Source organism: Haliotis rufescens, unplaced genomic scaffold (genome assembly GCF_023055435.1).
Source record: "Haliotis rufescens isolate VD_foot unplaced genomic scaffold, xgHalRufe1.0.p SCAF_10, whole genome shotgun sequence".
In the NCBI taxonomy this organism is placed as follows: Eukaryota; Metazoa; Mollusca; class Gastropoda; order Lepetellida; family Haliotidae; genus Haliotis; species Haliotis rufescens.
This window is the reverse complement of record NW_025963780.1, coordinates 22,263,841-22,284,581: the sequence shown is the minus strand read 5'-3', so window position 1 is coordinate 22,284,581 and position 20,741 is coordinate 22,263,841. Positions and strand designations below refer to the sequence as shown.

At 41.3% G+C, this 20,741-nt stretch overlaps 1 protein-coding gene across 1 annotated transcript in view; it reads right to left on the bottom strand.

The window, feature by feature from the left end:
* The window catches only part of LOC124130853, a 168,153-nt gene extending 147,713 nt beyond the window's left edge, over positions 1–20,440 (bottom strand). Inside the window, exon 1 of the mRNA XM_046493888.2 lies at positions 19,981–20,440. Coding sequence (XP_046349844.1) covers positions 19,981–20,059 — 79 coding nt within the window. The 5' untranslated portion in view covers positions 20,060–20,440. The remainder of the gene's footprint in view (positions 1–19,980) is intronic.
* Positions 20,441–20,741: the final 301 nt, after the last annotated feature.

Genomic DNA, 20,741 nt, shown 5'->3' with positions numbered 1-20,741 from the left:
TCTTACTGACACTGGTGTGATAAGGTTAAAAGATCAGAGTCACTGGGCACGAGAAGTGGTTCGACATTGCTGTAGTAAGTACATAAAATGCAATGGATTATCGAACGTTTTGTTCTATCAAAGTAACATGTGTCATCAGAGTTTTCGATGCCTGTATATTTCACATGTAACCGATGGAATCAGGCGGAAGTTTTAAGTGTTCAAAGGTTCGCGAAGTACTCAATAACACCAGCAAATCTGAAAGCACATAGTGTATATCGACATGTATATTATGATATTTTTCCCGCAGCACTTTATTTCTAAGTGAACTCAAATCGATTTGAGATTTCCATTACGTTATTCTGCCATGTTAGGAGACCACAATTCAATGCACCCGAATCGCTATTTATTCACCATGCAGAGACGTAACAGAACCACAATGCTTTGCCTGAAGTATAAAGAAATACAGTCGGGTCGGAATGCTATGAAGGAATACTTTTTGAGACACCGTGGGAAGGATTATTCATGCGAAGTTTCATCCCATATGCTTTTGTTTGTTTGTTTGTTTGTTTGTTGTTTAACGCAGCACTCAGCAACATTCCAGTTATATGACGGCGGTCTGTAGTTAATCGATTCTGGACCAGACAATCCAGTGCTTGACATCATGAACATCGATCCACTCAATTGGGATCAATGACATGCGAGAATGACCACCCCATGCCGTTAGTCGCCTTTTACGACAAGCAGCGTCGCCTTTTACGGTAAGCATACTCGCCTTTTACGGCAAAAATGCCCCATATGCCTTGTAGTTTCAGTGGTATTGAAAATACAATAATACTTGACAAACGGGAGTAAGTGACGAACAAAAGTCGTAGCGTGATCAGAAATTAAACATACAAAAAAGTGTACTCTTATACTGCATAAGACATATTCAACTAGATATCGATATTCATAATGATACATGCAGATTTGCTTGAGAAACGGGCCTGAAAGGCATTTTCAATATGACCGCATTTCAGTCATAATGTCTGTATGTTTGTTTGTTGTTTAACGCCACACTCAGCAATATTCCAGCTATAAAACACATATAAATTAAAATATTCTTGCATTGTGAAACGTTCATAAAACGTTCGGTTTTCGATTTCCCAAATTTAGAAAAACGTAGCCTGCTCTAGGAAGCGTGCAGGACACGGCAACACGTTGACGTTGTTGTCGGTAAGGAAGTTCCTTGCGATTCGGGCTGTATGGGGTCTGGCGTTGCTATGCTGATAAAGGACACCACAGCTGTTAAGTCGCACAAAGAATGTCATCCATGTAACGCTGTCAAATTTTCGTTATCATTGACAAGTTGGGTTCTCTCCTGCCAACAAATTCCTCCCCACACCATAACACCCCCTCTGCCTCCTGAACACAACATGACGCCGTCCGTTCTCCCCTTCGGGTGTAGACACGTTGTCTTCCATCAGCTCTGAACAAACAGAAACGGCTTTCATCAATGAAGACGACCCTCTGCCAGTCACGGCGCAGCCAACGTCGTACAGTCCGGGCCAATCGCAATCTCTGGCGACGATGTTGCGCTGTCAATAACTGTCCTCCTCCCTAATTCCTTGAGCCCTGAGCCACCTGACCATTGTCTGTCGACTGACAAGATGCCCTAAGGCATTCGTCGCTAATGACGTCATCGTCAGTAAACGATTCCGGAGATGCAAAGTACGCAAGTATCGGTCTTCATTGGGCGTAGTTACCATTGGTCTGCCTGTTTTTGGCCTGTCTGAAGTCTGTCCGTTCTGTCTGTAACGATGCATCAGTTTAGTGACAGCAACACGGGAGCAACCAAAAGGTCTAGCAACGTGGGCATGGGTAGCTCCCGTCTGTATCATAGCCAGAGCCCGTGTAGATAGGCATAATGCGCATACAAAGATAATTACCAGTCGAAGTAGGAGATACATCGCTTATATCCACGATTATAAATAACTTCAGCCTGTTCATTTCCTGTATGGATAACAGATGCGAAACCAAAGAACGCTGGGCTTCCGTCTACCAGTACGACATGCTTGGTGCGCATATATATTAGGAAACCATTTTAATTAGCAACAGCTCGCATACAATATAACTTTTGGGGATGTTCATTTGCAGCTACAGAAAACGAATGCAATCGCGTCTCCTCATGTCAATACATCAATTACACCCCTACTGTCTTAATCAACGTCAGAAAATTCAATTTTCTGCTTCATTTATAAATAATGTCCGCTATCATTGGAATCGGAAGGGTTAACAGGAATTCTATTTTATGACCACTTGACGTAAGTGAGGCGGTAAACAACTCCGCACAGCGATGTGCCGGTGCGCATGACTGGGTTTATGTTTGTGGAGATTGTTCCTCAAGGTCTACACTGCGCCGAGTTAACATTTGTCTTACTTTTACATACAGGCGAAATGTTCTCCCTTTGCTTTGAAAGGTATCGATTCCATGTTCCCAGAACCTTGACGAAAATTCTCATTTCGTAATGAAAATTAATTAATTACAAGACTAGTGAAAACCTTTCGCGCGTTGTCACAGTATCGACCTTTATAAACAAAACAATATTTATTTCAAGTTTACTTGGAAGTTTTTGTCTCAACGAAATGATTATTTTAATAATTGTGTGAAACGCGAGACTGCAAGCCGATAGGACCTTGGGGCATGTTTTATTTCCCATGATTAACCGATATCTTTATGTGTCTCTAGCTTTTCTAGACCATCTTTCATCTTTTGATTAAAATGAAGTGTGCTTTTTGTTATCTGCAACAATATAGCTTATACAGTAAACTACGGTTATATCGAACTCAAAGGGACCACTAATTTAGTTCGTTATAACCGTAGTTCGTTATAAGCATATAAAGCTCATGTACAGCAAATGGTCGGGGCAAAAGAAATAAGTTCGTTATATCCGTCAGTTCGTAATAAACGTGTTCGTTATAAACGTAGTTTACTGTACACTGACACACTTTGAAAATTCAGAGTGGATTTTGACACTTGATAAGTAACTGGATGGTATTACCAAGCATGACAACGGGAAGGAGGATTCGTACTCCAGACAACGTTACTGCAAGTGACATGCCTTAAGACCTCACTGCCACATACCAATTCCTTTGCTTTCAGTCATTTGCTTCAAAAACTTATTTCCCAAATTCCACTATGCGTTTTCATAGAGTGCCAGTATCATTTCTCTAGCTATGGTTACACATGATTTATCCAATGATTTGGCGCATTTGAAACCTACAGTGCGACAGGTACACGGTGTATATGTTCTGGCTGGGTCTTAGTAATTGGATTGCGGTGTTGCTATATGAATTCTTCAGACATTCCGACTGGTCCTATTTCACAATCCATGCACACAAATAAATGAGTGAGTGAGTTGGGTTTAACGTCGCTTTTAACAGTATTCCAGTTATATCAGGATGTGTCAGCTTAATGTGGAAAGAAAACCCGAAGAGATGCAGGTCTCAGACGTTTACCACTTCGGTGAAACCCACGAGCATCGGTATGGTGTTGACAAACCCAGAATCATAATCGGGGCGAACCGGGATTCGAACCCATAATCATAGGTTTCTGGCGTGCCAAAGGGACGCAACTCTGCAAAAAATCGTGGCGCCTTAGGCGACTGGGCCACCCGTGCCTCCAACAAATAAATGGTGAGACTGATATTACAATGATATTTAATATACTGATGGGAAGAAATAAAGGAACATAGATGAATAAAAGCATAGTATGACAATGTACTCATGGGAATAAATAAGGGGAAAGCTATGATAAGCCATTTATTAAATCAAAACAGTAAATGAATGACATGTAAGAACCTTTTCACGAAGAGGTGGAATTTGGCATGAGTTAACGTGATGGAACATTACATCTGGAAGTTGTGTCCCTTCGGTATGTGAGCAACATATGCATTCGGAACCAACTCGTGTTATTCCGGACAAGCCGAATTGCGACTCGTCGCAAACGGGCATACCTTAAACAATTGTCAACTCGTTGCGTAATGGTTCACATATATTTCCCCAAATATTACATACATGTCAGATGCAATTTAAAGCACATCGGGACATGCGGAATTATACAGACTGAGTATGATTGAACACATTTAACTGTGTCTTTGGGTATATTTTTAGATGCAAGACATATTAAAATAAAAAAATGTTCCTGAGGGATTCTTTGACGAAGAACTTGAAGTCATACCCGCAGTCTGATTGGTTTGTCGTATTTTCGCACTTGCAGGTTACGGAAAGGGGCGAGTGGTGACGCATGCAACCTATGATCGTCGGTTCAAATTCTGGAGTATTCGTTGTTCGATCCCCAGCCGCCTAATAACAAAAGACGTTAAAAAATGGTACTTGATGCTACCCCGCCTGACGCTCGGCATTAAAGGGGTAAAACAGGGACTGGTCGGCTCGGAGTCAGACAAAAAAGCGTATTGGAGAACGTCAGGTTTCTTTCCCCCTGTCTATCAGGAGGTTTTGATTAATCACTCATTACAAACGAAACAATAATATGTGTGATTTTCGCCAATTCGTTAAACCGGAAAATCAATATTTCTGACGATACTCTTAAACACTCATAGACGGCAAATGGAGGTTCCAATGTACACAGTTCTGATTCGATACGACCTTAAGTTAGTTGTTAAATGACGTCCGTAAGTATTGGCCACTATCGAATGTAAACACTTGAAAACTGGGTAGTCTCAGACCTATCACTTGGTGTCGACATGGTGGCTCTATCACGCTCCCATCGATCAGCAACTCCGGTACGACCAAGAAGGAACTGACAGCCGTCATTGACAAGGGGAACGATTTGTCCCTCGATAGAATGGGCGAGGGGACGTGCCAAAGGTGTTTTTCGGCGTATTTCGGGGTTGTGCTAGACTAACATCTAGTCTCTGAAATGAACATATCGTACATAAAAAAACAGTTGTTTAGTTATCTTAATAAAAATATAATAAAAAGGGGCCCAGTGACTCTCTTCATTTTCAGTGCAGTGATCTAGACTTGCCAAACATTATAGACTTGCATGGGCTGTATTTGATATATATTTGTATCAGGGTCTGTAAGACAGACTAGGGTTGTGCCAATATTATTTTTTAAGGGATTGTTGCATTTAGAACCAAAATATCTCTCTGGATTATCGAGGATGCTTTTCACGATAAAACTAATTTGTGAGACGTTATATAAAAAGATCATATTATCTTACATGGTATGAGGAAATTGCACAGTGTATAAATTGTTCGGTTATGGCACCACATGATAGACAGTCGGGAAAAAAGATAGTGTACATCCACGTTTGATGCTAAAAATGAAACAAACAAGAAAAGTTTTTTCGAGGGTGATACGGGTAACAAAGTAGTGTTTTGTAACTTGAGGTCTTGGGGGACCGTTCACTTGTTACAGGTGTGATTGTGTGTGTTTGATTTGTGTGTGTGATTTGTGTGTGTGTGTGTGTGATTTGTGTGTGTGTGATTTTTGTTTTGTGTGTGTGTGTGTGATTTGTGTGTGTGATTTGTGTGTGTGTGTGCGTGTGCGTGTGCGTGTGCGTGTGCGTGTGTGTCTTAATCAGGGAAAGGTCACCAACATATATTCTTGGAGGGTCGTAATATAATGGACATTTTATGATAAAAAATATTATATAGTTCTTTTGCATATTTGTCTCTTCGGGATGGGTCACGAAAAATGACAAAATCATAAAGGGGATGGCTATGCTATTTTCAAAAACCTGTGACACCCCCTTCCCCAGGAATAAATGATCGGTTCCTTTGATTGCAGTCTTTCGGCGACTGTTTTCAGACTGGTAACGTTTTAATAACGTTTGTAATTTCATGGTCACATCAAATTTCCATGTGTATACTTTCTTTTGCCCGACAGTTTATTACAAAGTAATCTCAGAAAAGATGATGACATAAATGTTAAGATATATTGATTAATGTTTTGATCCGAAGCTTCAACCAAAGTGCGTACATTATACAATTACTTAATACCTGACATAAATGATAAATATTGCATATCCTATTCGCCATCATAATCAGTATGATAAACACGAGTACAATATCTTAGACATGTTTAAGTGAGATGCTTGCGTGTTTCTATCCGGAATAAATAGGGCTGTACGACAATGTCTCTGAGGCAGGATTTTGAAAACGTCCAGCATTAGATTTCAAACAAAAAGGCAAAATCTGTTGATGAAAAAGCTTGTTCTAAAAGCAGATACTCGGCTAATGATGTGATCTTGATGAAAGAAATTTCCTTTGAACATAATGACCGCTAAACCTTTTATCGATTTCTCAGTAACCAGCTGCCTGTGACAATTACGATCATTGTCAAACTGGATTCACTCTAGAAACACCAAAACCCCGTTAATCGGGATTGCATCCAGGTTAAGAAAATCTGGATTATCGAGTTTCTTTATGTTCATAAAGACAGCAGAAGTGAATGAGTTAGGTTTAACCGAAAGGTTTGTCGGCTTACTGTGGGAATAGGTGAAATGAGGTTTAACGACGCGTCCGACATTCGTGCGTGTGTTTGTGTTGCTGCTTGTACTAGTTCGAACTAATACCGATTTTAAAGTGCTAGCCCACTGAGATACCATGCTACAGATTAACATGAATACGGACTCTGAGCCGACCAGTCCTTGTTTTATCCCCTTATTTCTGAACGCCAGGCAGGGTAACAACAAGTACCATCTTTGATCGTCTTTTGGTATGAGGCGGCCGGGGATCGAACAACAAATCTAATAACCAAGAATTTGAACCGACGATCATAGGTTCCTGACATACCTAAGGGACACAACTTCCAAATGATTGTATCGGATGTTTTCACATACGTTAATTCATGCCAAATACCACCTCTTCATGAAAACATTCTTATATTTCATTCTTTCACTATCATTTTTATCTTTGAATGATTGGGTGAGTATGGTTTTACGCCGCGTTTAGCAATATTCAAACTCTATAACAAGCAATAGGTTTCTTACATTGTACCTGTTTAGTGATTTGAACCCAGCCCTGTAACGTGACGCGGGAAACCTTAAACAACGATGAATAAGCTTCTACGCACACACGAACGCACACACGCACGCACACACATACACACGCATACATGAAAACGCGCATACACACGCAACCGCATACATGTACGCACGCATGCACGCACGCACACACCCTCACGCGCGCGCTCGCGACTTTGTATAGAATTTCGCGTCCCCAACGGACAAGGCAGTTTTCCGGATTAACAGGGTCTGCAGTAACGGGGTTTCACTGTAATTATTAATGATACTGACATTATATGCTCTAGGGTCTATTAATTGTACACTAAGTTTAACCGATGCATGCCCAATATGTTCGAAACACCATTTTATTGATGTCGACAGATTTCCCTTCCAACTGCAGTGACGCTCACAAAGAAACTAATTTGCACAATATTCCGTAAGATTTCCGTGCGTCCTAATTTCGATCACAAAACACTATCACGTTTTAATCAGGCTGCTTTTGTTGTCGGAGCAAAATGAACTCCTCGCGACGCTTTGTCGCTGTACGGAGCACACCTGTCGGTCTCGGCTTTGTCGCGAAGTGAACAAAACGGCCTTCGGAACACACCGTGCATATAATTGTCGCAACGGCCATAACTGATTGTTAAAAAAACGCGTGGAAAGGGCATTTGTTAGTGACGTTCAGCTGTTTCCAGATCAGTCAAGAAGTTAACAAAGAACTCTATGATGAGTCCCTGACGAAGTAAGCACAAAACAAACGCCATGACTGAGGAATATATACAACTAAAAGCCTAGGCATATATGATATGATATGATATGATATGATATGATATGAAAACAGCAGAAGATTAAAGGTTCTTCCGAAGAAAAGAAATCATATATTAATTATTTTAAAGAAATGTTTTTGAAGAGATGTTTTCATTGACTAAGTGTTAGTCTAGGTGGTTTTTCACATTTATAATTGTCAGCAATTTTAAAGTTATATCGTAAACATCTAAAACGGGCACCACTTTGGTTGGTTGTTTTGTTCTTTAACGCCGCACTCAGCAACATTCCAGCTATATGACGGCGGTCTGTAAATAATCGAGTCTGGACCACACAATCTAGTGCATCGCTTTGGACTTTCTCTGATATCAAGTTGACACACCATGATATCAAGTTGACACACCATGATACCAAGTTGACACACCATGATATCAAGTTGACACACCATGATAGCATACGGTTGAAAGCGGCGTTATAAATGAACACACTCACTGGCTGCAGCGATATGACGAATCTGACCTGGCAAACCAGTGGCTGATATCATGAACGAATGTCATGCCTCTCTCTAATGGATCCAGGGTATTTATTGTAAGATCATGGTTGGTTTGTTGTTTTATGCCGCACACAGCAATATTCCAGCTATATGAAGGCGCTCTGTAAATAATCGAGTCTGGACCAGACAATCCAGTGATTAATTTCTTGAGCATCGATCCACGCAATTGGGATCGATGACATGCATCAACCAAGCCAGCGAGCCTGACCACCCGATCCCGTTAGTCGCCTTTAACGACAAGCAGAGTCACCTTTTACGGCAAGCATTGGTTGCTGAAGACCTATTCTACCCCGGAATCTTCACGGGTCGTAAGATCATGGAGATATAATACACTGGATAATCGAGGATGGTCATGTTTATATAATTGCCAGATCTCACATCTGATCATCCTCGGTCATCCAGTATATTATATCTCCACGTTCTCACAATAATACCCTTGATCCATTATGAGAGATGTCAGCGGGCATTTTGAGTTGTAACAACACGGGACGAGTGTCATCACAGCTTGTTTTAATTACGAATAAATTTGATTTAACGGCTATTTTCAACATGTATAGTCATTCGAAACGGACTCAATGTGAACCAACGAGCCCATTGTGTACCGGGAATAGGTTCCAAGTTATTGATCATATTAGAATGTACATATACTACTGTCCTCAAGAATTGACGCACTTAAAAATTGGATTTGACCAAAACATAACGCAAACTTAAGCAACCCCCACCCCCTCTAATCTGTATCACTGTATCAAACACATCGTCATCGAAAAAACCAGTTGTCTCATTTTAAGCCACCATCAAACATGGGTGTATATTTTCTTTTCCCCGGCAGTCAGTAATAAATACATTGAATCGTGAGTGACGTCACATGGAATCTGTTCCGCCATAAATCATCACGGATCAGCATAAATGTAAACGACAGCACAGTCATTATTATTCCGGCCATACCACACGGAATCTGTATGCGGACTGTATTATCCTGAAGAAACTGTCTGTGAATGTTGACGGGTATTTTGTTTCTTCGCGTTGCCAGACCATTTAAAATTCAGCTTCAGTAATAACATCCCAGATCTCGGTTAAGGCGTAATTCAAACGCCCATTACCATGTGCTTTTACTCCTAGCCTTTAAAGTCATTGTTATGTCATTCAGCCATAAGCGGATGAGGTTGCTCCAATAAAATAGTTCGGCGCTCGATTAATGCGTAAATTAAACGCCCATTATCATGTGCTTTTACTCCTGTCCTATATCGTTATTGTAATGCCATTCAGTCATAAGCGAGTGAGCTTGATTTTTCGCCTCGTTGAACAGTATTTCATATGTCAGCTTGATGCGGTAGGAATGCCTGCATTAATGCAGGTCTTAGACGTTTACCACACGATCAATGGTGTGGTGCCGACAAACCTGGATTCATAATCAGGGCGAATCTGGGATTCAAACCCAAGACCTTGGGATTCTATCACACCAAGGGGGCGCAACTCTGCACAACGCATTAGACGATTGTGCCACCATGGTTGGCTGTTGTAGCCGAGTGGTTAAAGCGTGTGCTCGTTACCCTTAAGACCGTGGTTCGATTACCACGTGGGTACAGGTATGAAGTCCATGCCTGATGCCCCTCCTCGCATGAAGGAGGGACCCGTTAAGATCAGGGGTAGAATCGGGCTTCAGCAACCCATGCTTGCAGTAAAAGGCATCTATGCTTGTCGTAAAAGGCATCTATGCTTGTCGTAAGAGGTGACTAACGGGGTCAGGTAGTCCTGCACCATGACCGTGGAATATATTTATTTTATGAAAAATCAATCAATCTAGAAACGCATACAAAAGCAAGTCTAGCCAACTCAAGCTAGCTCTAGTCCACAGCATCGGAAATTTTTGTTTATTTTTAGAGTCAAGAAGGATATTGTGTAATATAAGATTCCACAGACTAAATGTTAGTCTAGGGGTCAGGCCCGCTGACGTGGTTGAAGCATGTCATCGTATCCCAATTGCGTGGATCGATGCTCATGATGTCAATCAGACTCGATTATTTACAGACCGCCGTCATATAGCTGGCATATTTCTGAGTGTGGCGTTAAACAAACAAACAAACAAACAAACAAACAAAGCACGATGGAGGAACGTAGTGCATACAAACCCGTGAAATATTGACGATGGTCATATAACTGGAATATTAATCAAGGCGGCGTAAAATAATACACACTCTCATTCTCCAAAATGTCCCAACTGGAGCGTTTTAGAAATTCGTCAGTATACCGGAATACAAATCGATTCAGAATTATTATTCAAATACGATCTCTGGGGCTCCGAAGTGCATCACGCTCAGTCTACGCAAATATTGAAATATATTTGTGGCAGAATTAATTATAATTATATTGATGTTTCTCCCACCTGTTACCAAACAGCACTTAACAAGGGTGTTCATGATATGATTCATAAATTTACATACACGTGTCTGCATTGTGTTAGGAAATAACATTGCATCTCGTGAATTGTATCCTTTGAAAATAATCCAATATCTCGGAAATCTAATCAAATTTTCGAGCTCGCTGACTTGGTTGATGCATGTCATCGTCCACCAATTGCGTGTATCGATGCTCATGATGTCAATCAGACTCAAATTTCTCAGACCGCCGTCATATAGCTGGAATATTGCTGAGTGCGGCGTTAAACAACAAACAAACACATGTTACACTGGTGAGAGGTGAGTTGAGGTGATATAGGGTTTAACGTCGCGTTCAAGAATATTGCACTTATATAGCGACGTGGGTTTTAGAAATCTTTCGAGCATGTTTGTTCGCAAGAAACTAAAATGAAACTTTTATTGTATTTCCTTTTTTTACGCAGACACGCAGCCTATCTGGGGCTCTGTAAATTACAAATATGAATAATATATATATATATATATATATTAAATATTAAAATATTTGAAACCTTGTACGAACTGGCAATATTTTGTATCATGATGTTTAATGCTGTGTTAATGCCTGTCAATGTTTCTACGTCACAGCTATTGTGATTGAGTGAGTAAGGTTAAACGCCACTTTGAACATTGTCTTAGCTTCATCACGGAAAGTTAGCCTGATGTGGGTGGAAAACAGGGTGCAGGTCTTAGACGCTTACGTCTTTGGTGAAGCTCGGGAACACGGGTTTGGTGCTGATAAACCAAGAATTTTGATTCGAACCCTCGGTCCTACGTTCTGGCTCCCCTAAGATACAGAACTCAGCACTGCGAATTGCGAACACCGTTCAAAACAGTGCTTCCATCGTTTCTGTTATATCACGGTCAGTAGGGCTGTAACGGTACACCTCGTTGCGTTGCGATGCGATACAGTAACGACACATTGACACATGGCATGTTAAGAAAACCCTTTTGTGTAGCGTGGGGTCGATTACTATAACTGTGTCTTGAGATATTTCGTACGTGGAAGCAATAGTCTTTCTTAATTATATATTCTCATACCATTTTAATGTCACCCTTATATTAACTTGTATCCTTTTGTATCAATGCACACGCGGGAAGATCCGGGTTAGAATACGTCTTCAGCAATAAATGTTTGTCGTAAGAGGCAACTATGCTTGTCGTAAGCGGTGACTAACGGGATCGGGTGGTCAGGTTGACGCATGTCATCGTATCCCAGTTACGTGGATTGATGCTCATGTTATCAATCACTGTATTGTTTGGTCCAGACTCGATTATTTACAGACCGTCGTCATATAGCTGGAATATTGCTGTGTGCGGCGTTAAGAAAATACAAACAAATATGCATATTGCATTTGTGCTTTACAAAATATTATTCTGCTGCATAATTACAGTTTTATTACCTTTTACTGAATATTTTACTGTAATATGCTTGCTATATACTTGTTATATACATGTTATATGTTACTAATATGTAAATATGGGTCAGTGGTTTAGCATATTTATAGAGAAAATATGTAAATGAGTGTTATCGTATTTTATGAACAAGCTATTGGTGTGTATATATTCTGTTTCTCAATTAATTTGTATTTTTCTTTTTGATTTAATTACATTATTGTTATTCACACATGTATCGATGCATGACCAGTATGCTAGTATCGTGGCATAGGTTTCAGTGATGAATCATCAATGCGTTTCCCCACTTACCACAAGACAGCTTAATGTGTTTTGTGTGAGAGTGTGAGTGTGAGTGTGAGTGTGTGTGTGTGTGTGTGTGTGTGTGTGTGTGTGTGTGTGTGTGTGTGTGTGTGTGAGTGAGTGAGTGAGTGAGTGTGTGTGTGTGTGTGTGGGGGGGGGGGGGGGGGTCCGGATTCTGAGTGGAGATATTAACCACTTACATGTAGTTAAAACCCACGAGAAAGATCAAGTACTGTTCCAAGGACCCAAGGACCATGATCTGGGATTCGAACCCAATATCAAAGTATCCTGACACTGATAATATAACACGCATGGCGACATTTGACAACAGATAACATACAATTATAAGAGCACGTGTTTTCGCAATAAAAGACAAACCGCATCAAATATTAATCAAGAAATAATATTTTGCTCCAGACACAACTGATGCAGATTAAATTAAATTACTTAGAAACGAGTTAGTATGCTTTTAGCAATATTTTCCATTCACGTCACGACTTGGGAGAGCAAATAGTGGTGTCTGTTTACTTGGTGTTTAACGTCGTACTAAGCAATATTCTAGTATATGACGGCGGTCTGTAAATAATCGAGTCTTGACCAGACAATCCAGTGATTGACATCATAAGCATCGGTATACGCAATTGGAATACGATGACATGCATCAACCAAGTCAGCGGGCTGACCACCCGATCCCGTTACTGGTGCCTACCCATGTCAGAGTCGAACCTGGTCTGCGTGTGAACGCGTAAACCACAAGCACAAGGCCATCCTACAGCCCCGTGGGACGCCCTATGTATTATGGGCCGACTTTTTAAAATTCTGCTTAAAGATAGTTTTCGTTTAATGGAAGAGCTAACAATTATGGGGAAACCACAGCGTATTAATTACAGCATCTCCGGTGAAGAGTATTATTTATCCAACATCTTCTGAAACAAATAATTTCAGAATTACGCCCCCCCCCCCCCCCCCCCCCATAAATTTAAATGGTCGGTCCCGAGAAAAGGGCCTGAGAAAGCCGTTACGCAATATGTAGAGCGCCACCTACTCGTGACCCTGCATCAGCGGAAGGGGGATCAGATTTAAAGTCATGCCCCGCGGGCAGAATCAGCCGCTGAAGTTACAACTGTATCACAGTAGGAGTGATGCTTTAAATCAACACTACAATGAAAGAGGGTAACTTGGCTTGACAGGTGTAGACATATTGGCCATCACATTTTGTGGACCTCGCCGTGGACTGATGTTTGGATTACTCCGAGCGTTGCTTGATTCAAGTAGGGGGTAATTTATTGTTTGCTTTGAGCTGTTGAAGGGTGGGGTTTGGAGGAGGTGGTGTTAGTTTGTTTCGTTAATTGTTCGAATGTTGGGCGTGTGAATGCGTTGTTTGGACGTCACCTGTCATGAACTATATCCATTCTGCTCAGCCCATAATTTCACATAATGAATGTAGTTTTGGAGGTTTGTCGCGCTACTTAGCAAATAGTGTTAGGTTTACATGATGGAGACAGATGCTCAGTTTTGAATATTGAGAGTCTGGTGTTGAAAATCCTCATATAGTGTTAGCGTACTCGGGTTTCTGAAACCCATTGATGTGGGTTCTGGCGTGCTGTGTATGAGGGAAGAACAAAGATTTCGTGATATTTCCTATAACATGTAGAGGCGTAGACTCTCTTCCAGGCCCAAGAGCTTATATTAATAAAGCAGCCCCTTCACAGATCTATTGTTTGATAGGCATTACTTAGAAGTTGTCGGATGACAAAGTAGACACAATTTATGGATAACAACTTCTTTAATACTGTAAAAAGCGACGTTTCGGTATAGGTCCTTATACCGCTGTCAAGCAGGACTGAATGAGGGTTACTTACTTACTTACTTTGGAGATTTAACGTGCGCTTTCCGACTGATGCGTATTTCGCACACGGGCCCGGCCAAGCCATTTAATGTGTTTCCGAAAGGGGCGAAGGTGGTCTGTGCAACCCAAGAGGGTTTTAGGGGTTGCTTATATAGAATTTGGGAATTTTGAGATTTGGAATAGATGCCGATGGGATTGGGGAGGAGAACTAAGGGAGCTGGGTATGGTGGATGTTTGTTTGTTTATGTGATTTTGATTTGGTAGGTTATTGTGTTTTTAGATGCGTTTTATTAGTTCCGTTTTTATTAAGAATACGCCTAAGGCCTTGAAGTTTTCTAGTTTATTTTGTGGGTTTAGTATTGCTTCTAGAGTTAGAGCCTTGTTTAGATTGAGGGTGGTTTGTAATGCGGTTCGATGTGTTAGGTAGTGTGTGCAGTGGATGAGTGCGTGTTCTGGGGTTTCTGGTTGTTTGCAGTGTGGGCAGTTACCTGTAGTGTGTTTTTTAAAATTTTTTTAGGTGGTTATTTAGGTTGGTGTGTCCTGTTTGGAGTTTAGTGATTACTCTGTCGATTTTTTTCGATGGATGGAGAATTTTGGGTTTGGTTAGTGGTTTGCTGAGCACTTTTTTGATTTGGCTATTTGAGTTTAGATATAGGTTATGCCATTTTTTGGTGATTTTTTGCTTGTTTACACTTTTAATTTCTGATTTTGAGATGGGTAAGTTTAAGCTTATTTCTGGGATTTTGAGGGATAGTTTAGCTGCTTTATCGGCGTTTTCGTTACCGTATATTCCTACGTGGGCGGGTATCCACAAGAAGGTTATTTGTTTGCCTGCCTTAGTTAGGGACATTGTACACAATATATATAGGTGGAGGATTAACAGTAACAATAATTGCATACATGAGTGGGATAACATGAGTAGGTAATGACAACAGAAGGATAATACTGTCACAACACGATGGACAGCGAACACACAGGTGGAAGCCAATGGGACATGAAGCCAATTAAACAGGATAAGTGATTATTGCTTGATGAGTTCATAGTAGGCGGATGAGTGAGTGACTATGGTTTTATGCCGCTTTTAGCAATATTCAAGTAACCTCACGGCGGGGGACACCAGAAATGGACTTCACACATTGTACCCATGTCGGGAATCGAACCCGGGTCTTCGGCGTGACGAGCGAACGCTTTAACCACTAGGCTACCCGACCGCCCCAGGAGGCGGATCAGATGAAATAGCCTTAATTTCTGTTGATTGATAGCTTGTGGCGGCTTTTTACAGTATTAAAGAAGTTGTTATCCATAAATTGTGTCTACTTCACAAATCTAACAGTCTATACTCATACTCTTTGTATCTCTTGTCTGACATATAATATTAAAGGTGGTTCCTTACTCGGGGTTCCTTTGCAGAGTAATTTGCATTAAACCTTATACATGCATAGTTATGTTTCAGGGACTATATGTTCAGTCTAATGGAGGGTAGGGCATTGGTCTGGATGACGGCTAGCTAAGTCTATTTTGGTCTATGTGCTGGGACGCGTTATTGGTCTGTATATTTGTTGGAGGTTAATTGGAGGCTCGTTGATGACGTACACTTAGATCGTTGATGACGTTCGCTTAGGTCTTTGATAACGTATACCTAGGTCTTTGATAACGTATACCTAGGTCTTTGATGACTTACACTTGGCTCTGTGATGGCGTACACCTAGTTCGTTGATGACGTTCGCTTAGGTCTTTGATAACGTATACCTAGGTCTTTCATGACATACACTTAGATCTTTGATGACGTACTTTTAGGGTCTGAAATTTACTGTATAGGGTCTGGGCTGATGGGAGGGTCTTGATCGTTGCTGAATATGATCTTTTGGGGCATCTGGGACTGATACCCTCCGAGTGTGGGGTCTGGGGTATAGACCCTGGCCATGTCCAGGTCAGGGGAAAGGTCGGGACTTATTTGGACTTCAGCCATTGCTTGGGTTAGGCTCGAATGTGTAGGTATGGGTGGCTTACTGGCGATGTTGAATGGTTGGATATTACTACAGGAACTCAATATTTGGTGCATCCTGGAGGAGGATGGGACCACGGACGACAGATCGGGGTGACATATTGAAAACTGCCGCGATGTCGGAGCGATAACTCGCACCTTTAGGATGAAAGTGACACTTCACAATTTCTCTTTTACTGAGGGTTGCAACAAGAGGGGGATTGAAATAAACCGGGGATGGACTAGGGGTGGGGCAGGCGCTGAGTACACACATAGTACGTCCCCAGTGCCCGCACCTGCCGAAAGAGAGGACTAATGAGCGTCGGAAGTCTACAATGTGTAACATGACCGACGTTTGTCATCCTACCTAGACAACGTTGATCGTTGCCCATACTACCAATAACATGTACGCTTGGCCAGGTTAGGGGCGGTCGGGTAGCCTAGTGGTTTAAGCGTTTGTCGTCACGCCGAAGACCCGGGCTCGATTCCCGACATGGGTACAATGTGTGAAGCCCATTTCTGATGTCCCCCGTCGTGATATTGGTGGAATATTGCTAAAAGCGTCGTAAAACCATACTCACTCACTTAGCCAGGTTGAAATATGCACAGGCCGCCTAACTGGCGTATTGCATGGTGACAGCGATGTAAAACACCATTCACCCACCCACTCTAACTCTATTGTCGACTAGGAGTGCAACATATATCTTAACCACCCCCGAGAGATTATACTCGACAGAAACTATTTACCACCATAGCGGCCTCTCGTATCGCCATCTGTCAAGTGTCATCTGAATGGTTGAACTCCCGGCCCGTGTTCTCTAATACCCTACCCACATTAACAACTCCACCTGATAAATTAGATCACCTGTATGTGTAAATCACGTTAAGATAGACCTAATACATTATTTAACCCATATCCTGTGCTACAAGAACTAAACACGCAGAAACATCGCCTCGTGCCTGCCTAGTTTGAAAGTCTCCACGAAAGCACGCATTCAACTGTGAACTTACCGCAACACACGACCCGACTTACATGTTTATTACATTCGATGGCACCAGTAATCAAAAACATACATATCTACCAAAACAACAACAATAAGAAAATGCGCCTCAAACTATCCGAGGAATTTTAAACACGTGCATTTATAACAATAGGTAACGAGCTACCTCGACCGGACCATCGTTTATCTATAACGATACGCAATTAACATTCAACAATGCTGTTTACGGAATCGTGACGTATATCCTATATCCAGCACCGAATTCCCCCCTTACAATGACCTTGCCTTGTCTACATGCGTGACTTAACCCTCGCGGGGCTGAGGCTTTAGTTCTAATGCTAAACAGATTTCACGGGGGATAACCCTACAAGGTCGCAGTGAAGGCGACGTCAGTAACGACGCGGCGACGTCAGTACTGACGGGGAGTGAGCGATGTAGTAGTTTGAAAGACGTGACTCAGTTAAATTAAGCCTCTAACCCATGTCAAGCGGTCCTAAAGTTTAACACTGTCCATTTAAATAATAAATCGGCTTTTACGTCCACGAACAGTAATAACGAAGCTGATTGATGATGGTGTTAGAATCTTTACCGAAATAACACTATAATTGTGATAAAGTGGATCCACATTATCTTGTATTAGCAATAATAACAACGTTATGATAAAATTCATACTGCTTAGATGATATGAAGTCATTGGTATGAAGATAGACTGACATTTAGTCTCTGAAATCTTATATTACACAATATCCTTCTTGACTCTAAAAATAAAAATAAAATTCCCTATGCTGATTTTGTGGAATAGAGCTAGCTTGAGCTGGCTAGACTTGCTTTTGTATATATTCCTAGGTTATGTTTTTTTCATAAAATAAATATATTCCACGGTCATGGTGCAGGACTAGTATGAAGAGTGTTGATCGTTTTTTAGATGGGACTCCTCTTGAAATCAAACAAACGCGAATTTTAAGATTATTATTATCATTATGAGATCACAATAATAACTGATATTCATATTTAACACACTGACTCACTCAGTGGGTGTGGATAACGCATGAATCACGTGAAACTCACGTACGAAGTATTTTGTGTTTAGGAACAGTCCTTGTTTGAACTTATTATCCATCACGCTTAACTGTTAAATGCACCGAATGCTCACCAAACAAAGAGACTCGTGCAAATGACTGGGTTGTGGCTGCTGCGCAACATTAATGTGACCCAGCTGTTAAAAAGCCAGTCCAAAAACAAAGATGAAAGCACTGACAGTTTGTGTTATGTAGCCACGTATTTATTTTATAACTTATTATCCTTTTTTTCACATAAATCATATGTCCTGTTTACACAACGTAGCCCAGTGGCGTTAATAGGGGGCTAAACACGGAAACGGCCGGACCGCTGCATAACCTTTAACAGCTTACGAACACTGTAACATTGAACAGCACAGCTGGTTGATGTGGTCCTCGCGCATCGGTTAAGATCTCAACAAGCGACCTGTTTCTTATAATGTACTACACGAAGCAATCAAATTCCCATTAACCGTATCGTACTATACAGGCGAAGCTCTCAGTCCATATAAGTTGCGTGGAAAACTGCGTCAAAACGATCGTGGTTGGAAGACAGGAGTTGGAAGGAAAGCTAGCAATTTCTTTCCCCACTGATCAATAGAAAAACCATAAAACCAATAGCAAATATGATACATTTGTATAAACTCCTTCGGAGTGAGAAATCAATTGTTTCTCTGAATGGGGCCCGTTATTGGATTGAGCACATGCAGAATTGAACCTCTATATCTTGAGGCTGGGTTGGCGAGTTGGGTTTATTGATGCCCCGGTATTACATCTGGGTTAGATGTGATAGTGTTATCAAGATGTGGTATCTAACATTCAAAGCCCTTGGGTACAGATCCAGTGCGATACTGGTAACTTTCCCCACCATCAACACAGAGGTATAAATACATCACTGGAAGGACGGCGCTGTTCAACATCGACCTGTACACATGGGTTTAAGTTTAGACTAGTTTTCACACGATTGAAATTAACGATGGAGATTGCTGCTGACATGCAGACCCAGGGGCCTCAAAGTGTGTAAAATGGCTTTGTATGGATGGTTTGTTCTTAAAATATCCGTTATTAGCTCTTCTTACTGAAATAAATGGTTATGTTAACCAAATCAAGCAAGAATCAAAACTGTCAAACTAGTTCTTTTGGTAACAGCACGAATAGGTTGATTAATGGGATGAAATCGATAAAAACGTATTGCCGCCCCAGTCCAGTCCGTGTTCCAATTAATGTGTCAACATTGACTTTCATAATAATGAGATAAAGTCAACTTGTTGATGTGTACATGCAATATACAACCAATAATATTTCATTCATATTGGCTAATTTTGAAGGAACAAACACGGTGACAGACTTACATCCTTATCAACGTTCAACGCAAAGCTAACATCGCGACAATGGTTTAACTGATATGTAATAGTGTACCGTATCTACGTGAGGATGGATACATATGAATTTTATTCATATCTGATAACACTCGACATGTACACACTGCACGAGTTGTCATGGTCTGTGAAGCAGGATTAAACGCCAGTGTATACTAGGTAAATCTAGGATCGTGAATACACTTCCCTGTCATCCCTCCCTGTATGGCTGCTCTTGACAATAGAACCCAGTTGGATAAGAGATAAATGAAAAGAGCTGACCCTGATGTTTAAAGGTTAACGTACCTTGGTTTCGGATATATCCATCAACAGCTGAAATAAAAATCACGCACAAAAAGCATCGTATCCAATCCATTGAATCCATTTTTTCTTGGCGATGACAGTTTATAATAAAATTCCAAATGGTCCTCTTACATCTTAAAGAGGTTCTGTATCCATGTGTTGATCGGCCGGGAGACGATCTCTACTGACGAAAACAGCCGGCAGTTCGTCAGCAGACGATGAAACTCGAGAACTCTTGAAACGGGGAATAAAGCAGACGACAGTTTCCCGCGCTTTTCCTAGGAGCAGCACATATCCACTAAGGAGTTGCCGTGGTATTAGCAGGAGTGCACGGAGAACATGGAACTCTCCCACTCGCCCAACGATCGTGTACAGATCAGCTGACGACCAGTTCAACACTCACAGTTAGACGCGAGTCAGGGCCCATTGTTCGACGGCCTGTGCTGTCAGAGCGCTGTACTGCCTTTGTTGAGAGAACGCAGCTAACTGTATAGGTTATTCCGATGGGACTTGCGATGGAGGAACGATGCCAGAATACACATGTTGCGATTATTGGTCGTTCGGCAGAACAAATTCGGCGTCTGTAATAGAACACGAAGACACGATCATATTGGACGTAATTAATAATGTTCGAGTGTTTTGCTGTTGTTTATTCGGCGTTTGTCTTTCCCTGTAGTTTTGATTTATGACCAATATTCGTGTGCAGGCGTTATCGGTTTTTGCTAAATGCGTCTCTGATCGGTGTTACAAGTCCAGCTGATTAT